General features: G+C 35.5%; 1 protein-coding gene across 2 annotated transcripts in view; it reads left to right on the top strand.

The window, feature by feature from the left end:
• Window positions 1-4,472, top strand: part of si:ch211-51c14.1 (protein kinase C and casein kinase II substrate protein 3) — a 29,864-nt gene that overhangs the window by 18,486 nt on the left and 6,906 nt on the right. For both annotated transcript variants that reach the window (XM_024272992.2, XM_024272994.2), the window contains exons 3-4: window positions 1,170-1,326; window positions 1,420-1,655. In XM_024272992.2, the coding sequence (XP_024128760.1) occupies window positions 1,170-1,326; window positions 1,420-1,655 (393 nt within the window). The remainder of the gene's footprint in view (window positions 1-1,169; window positions 1,327-1,419; window positions 1,656-4,472) is intronic.

Below are 4,472 nucleotides of genomic sequence, written 5' to 3'. Positions count from 1 at the left end.
TTCCGCACCTAGGTTCCGCGTCAAAGTTCCAAGGCTCCTTTGCGCGCCTAAGTTCCAAGGCTCCTTTCCACGCCTAAGTTCCAAGGCTCCTTTGCGCGCCTAAGTTCCAAGGCTCCTTTCCACGCCTAAGTTCCGCGCCTCCATTCCGACCTCCGTTTCACGTCTAAGTTCAGTGCCTAAGTTCCGCGCCTAAGTGCCGAGACTCCTTTCCCCTCCTAAGTTGCGCGCCTCCGTTCTGCGCCTAATTTCCGTGCCTAATTTCCGCGCCTAAGTTTTGAGGCTTCTATCCGCGCCTGACTGCCGCGCCTCCGTTGTGTGCATGCGTTCTGCGCCTCCGTTCCGCTCTTGCATCACATGCCTTAGTTCTGCGCCTGCATTCTATGCCACTTCCGCGTGTGGTCTTTACCAGGCATTACCTTTCCATCTTACCTTACACCTTTTAAACAGGTTTGAAGGAACTCTCGTTTCTCGTGGGGTTGGAAAGAGACACCAGTTTTGTCTCCTGTCGGGCAAACTTTTTGCTATTAAAAATACATTTTATGGTCAGATTTTGGGCCACGGATTTGACTACTAAGAACTGTTAAGTTCTAAACAAATTGATGCATATATTGGATTGAGGCTATTGTCCTAAAGTTAACTTAGCATCAACTTGAATGTAAACAAAAAAATACATATTTTTATGTAATTAAAAAAAATATTCAGGCAAGAAGAGATAAAAAAAATCAAGTTGTTTTTTTTAGGAAAACAAACTCAAAGCAGAAAAATAAAATTAAAACTAATAAATCTGTGAATTACTCTGTGCAAGTATCTAAAAAAAACAGTTTTATGTTTTTTTTGTGCCTCAAATACAACAAAACAGTCATATTTCTATTATTGTGTTAGTATGTTTTTTTGCATTCCTAAATACATCCCTTCAGGTAAACAATGGAAAAATACAAAAAATGTTTCTATTAGTTTTGACATTTCTTTAGCCAAAACTAAACAAAACACATAATATTCCTGTTTGTAAATATTGCTTCTGTAATTAACTGGACGAGAAACGAAAGCGCTCAAAAACAACGTGTTCCCCGCATTTGGTTTGACAATGAAAATTGTCTTGTGAAAAGGTCAGAGGTCAAGCCCCTTCTGTGTGTTTCTCATGACTCTTTGTGTCTCTCGTGTCCTGTCAGCCTGGGAACTATCAGCGCACGGTGAAGCGCACAGAAGATGCTTTCCATGCCTGCAACGACATGGTGGCGTGCTTCCAAGAGCGCGCCCGGCTGGAGAGGCAGTACGCTCAGCAGCTCAGCGAGTGGAGCAACAAGTGGAAACCAGTGGTGGATGCCAGTGAGTGCAGTAGTCATTAGATTTCAAAATAAAATCCATATTTTTATTTGATAAAAATAATTTGAAAACATGAATTTCCTCTTCCTCGCTCAGGCCCGCTCTACGGCTCTCTTCTGAAGGCCTGGCAGTGTTTCATGTCCTCCGCTGACCGGCTGGCCTCCTTACACGCCTCCATCTGTCGCTCCTTGGTGTTGGAAGACGGAGACCAGGTCAGGACCTGGCAGAAGGACACCTTCCACAAAAAACTATTTGGAGGATTCAAGGAGGCGCAGGACATCGAGAGTGGGTTTGCACGCGCTCAGAAGCCATGGGCCAAGCGCCTTAAAAAGGTCAGAATTTTGGACTTAAACTGTAAATGTACACATTTTTACAGCACACCTCACTGCTTTTGTCCTTTTTTATGATGCTGTCTTCATTATAAAAACACATTTTCTTTATTTTTATGGATATAGAAAAAAATTACATTATTTATTGGCACTCACTTTATATTTTTATTGCCGTTTTCTGAATATTGAGGGTAACATTGCTAAAAGAGGAAGCCTAAAATTAGGAAAAGAAGGGAAATAATCTGTCCATTAAGTCATTTTTACATAACATTGAAAGATCTTATTTCAAATTCAAAGGGTTTGCATGCGGAACAATCAAAAACAATCATTTAAAGAAACTAAATCATTGATAATATTCAAAAAACTTCAAATTACTACAAAAATACAACTAATGACTTTATTCAATTACTGTACCAGTGTTAAAAAAAATTAAAAAAAAAGGAAATACTTATAAATTATCTATTTTTCTATATTATTGTCAACTGATTTTTAAGTTTATAAACAGCAAGTTATTTTGAGTAACACTTGTAATTGTAAATATACCTTTAACAGGGCTAAAACATAACTATCTCTTCATTATGCTCTCATTCATTTCCCCTACATAAGATGTCTTGTAGTGTTTTAATGTTTTAATATGTTTTCTTGTGGAAATGAAATAAAATAGAAACAAGAAATTAGATTCAAAATCTATGAAACAGGAATTCCACACAAGCATTTAAAAGGGAAAAATAAGCTAAAATAGCTAAGATTACTTCACATCGAAAGTTATAAGGCCAAAATTAAGTGATTTTATGCAAGTTTTAAGAAAATGATTTGTATTTTTTGAGTTTTAATGAAACTAATTCTAGTTCATTTTGATTAAAGTGACAAAAAACAAGTAGACATGACTCATTTTAAAACAAAATGTGACAAAAATAAGAATATTGTCTTAGTTCAAGTTGCCCTATCTTAATAAATCCCTATAAAGTCTAAAAAGCACAATTCTAAAAATATAAATCTATATCTTTGTTTACAAAACAAACTATATGCAGACGCTAAATACAATTTCAGAGCTTGAAAATAAAATTAAAATAACTTGTAGATTTTCTGCATTTTTGTATTCATTTATTTTCATTTCAACAAAAATAACAACTGTCAGAGAAACTATAGTTACAGTAAGTAACATGTTGAAATCTTCCTGTACATCAAATCTCTGCAGTCAAAAATAAACAAAGAAATATAATGTAACATCTCTATTTTATAAAGTATGGTACTATCATTTTTATTGATTGATCTGGTTTGTTACATTATGGACAATACAATAAATAAAGAAATCTCACAGGTTTATCAAACTCATTATAGAAATAATTAAATGGAATGGTTAAAAAATGTAAAATTAAAAATTCTTGAGTTTTTTTTTTATTACTCTTTAATCAAGTTTTTCTATTGTCAAAATGACTTTGATTCATTAAAATAAAAATGTCTATATTTCTAAATTCTATATTTTTTAATGAGACAAAAATTGCTGCTGATTTTAAGAAAAACTTTTCAAGCAAAAATATATTAAATGTCTAAAAACACAGTTTGAGATCTTTGCAAGAGTCAAATAGTTTGCTTTTTATCTGTTCTGGTAGTTTGCAATTAGCATTTTTAAAAGTATCACAAAAATCCCTCTGAATGATCTTATTTAATAATAGATCTGCACTAAAACAAAAGCACAGCGTGGGCGGGCGCTCGTTGTTCTTTAACCTGCGATGCTGGAGTTTCTCATTATTCATCTAATATGTCTGATGTTTCCTGAGGACAGCAGGACAAGACGGATAACTGGATCTTACTGCTCACCTCGCATTACGCTGATTCTCTGAGCTAATGTGTAGCATTACAATTAAGCTCTTTATGAGGACGATGGACCTAATTAGGAGCCTCTTAAAGGAGGCTGAGGAGACAGGAGTAATGGTCATCAGAGGGGAATACATAACATCAGCTAATCTTGTGCCCCATAAGCAATTTTGTATCTTAATCTAATAGGGGATGAAGCAAAACTTTTATTATTTTCTGGACAAAGTCAGCAGTGAAATCGGAACAGAAAAACACTACTTTTGAGTTATTTTAAAAATGTTTCAAGCATCTGTCTCCCCTGGGTCATTCCTTTATTAAGACCAATAATTTGACATCAGTTTACTCCCATAAATCCATTCTTTTTGAGCCACAATCTCTCTCATTTCGCATTTTCCCAAGACCTGTAGAGAGATCTCCGATGTACAGCCCTCCAGGCTCCCACCAGCTTTCAATGAATCAAATCATGAGTCTGTGCTGCTTTGATCCTAAACGAGCTGATGCACTTTCATCAAAAGCTCCATAGAGGTTTACTATCTCATATTTAATTGCACCAACATTGCATGTAGATTGCATTATGTGGAAAATAGACAGCAACACGGTCTAAACACTTAGTTAAACCCACAATAATAAGCTGCAGCGCCAAAGTGCTTTAGCTTTGGTTTATACTTCATAGCGATTGGTCGCCCCAATCGATGTGAACAGAGACTGGAATCTATACCCTCGTACCATTTAATCTGATCTTTCGAGTGATCAGATGACACTATATGATGTGGCGAACTCAATTCAGGATACCAAAGACAAGGCCACTATTACCGCACTCTAAATACAAGAGGGGTTAGACCTTATTTCAATCTGACTCATATCCAAAACAATAAAAAAAAAAAACATTTTCACTGCATTTCTACTTTCAAATGGAATTATAACTTCAGCAACATTTGAGTGACATGTAGTGCATTTGGCAAATTATTCAAAACTTAACTTTTATTTATTATAGTTAATTAG

The sequence above is a fragment of the Oryzias melastigma genome, linkage group LG8, assembly GCF_002922805.2.
Source record: "Oryzias melastigma strain HK-1 linkage group LG8, ASM292280v2, whole genome shotgun sequence".
Taxonomy (NCBI): domain Eukaryota; kingdom Metazoa; phylum Chordata; class Actinopteri; order Beloniformes; family Adrianichthyidae; genus Oryzias; species Oryzias melastigma.
This window is presented reverse-complemented; position numbering and strand designations above follow the sequence as displayed.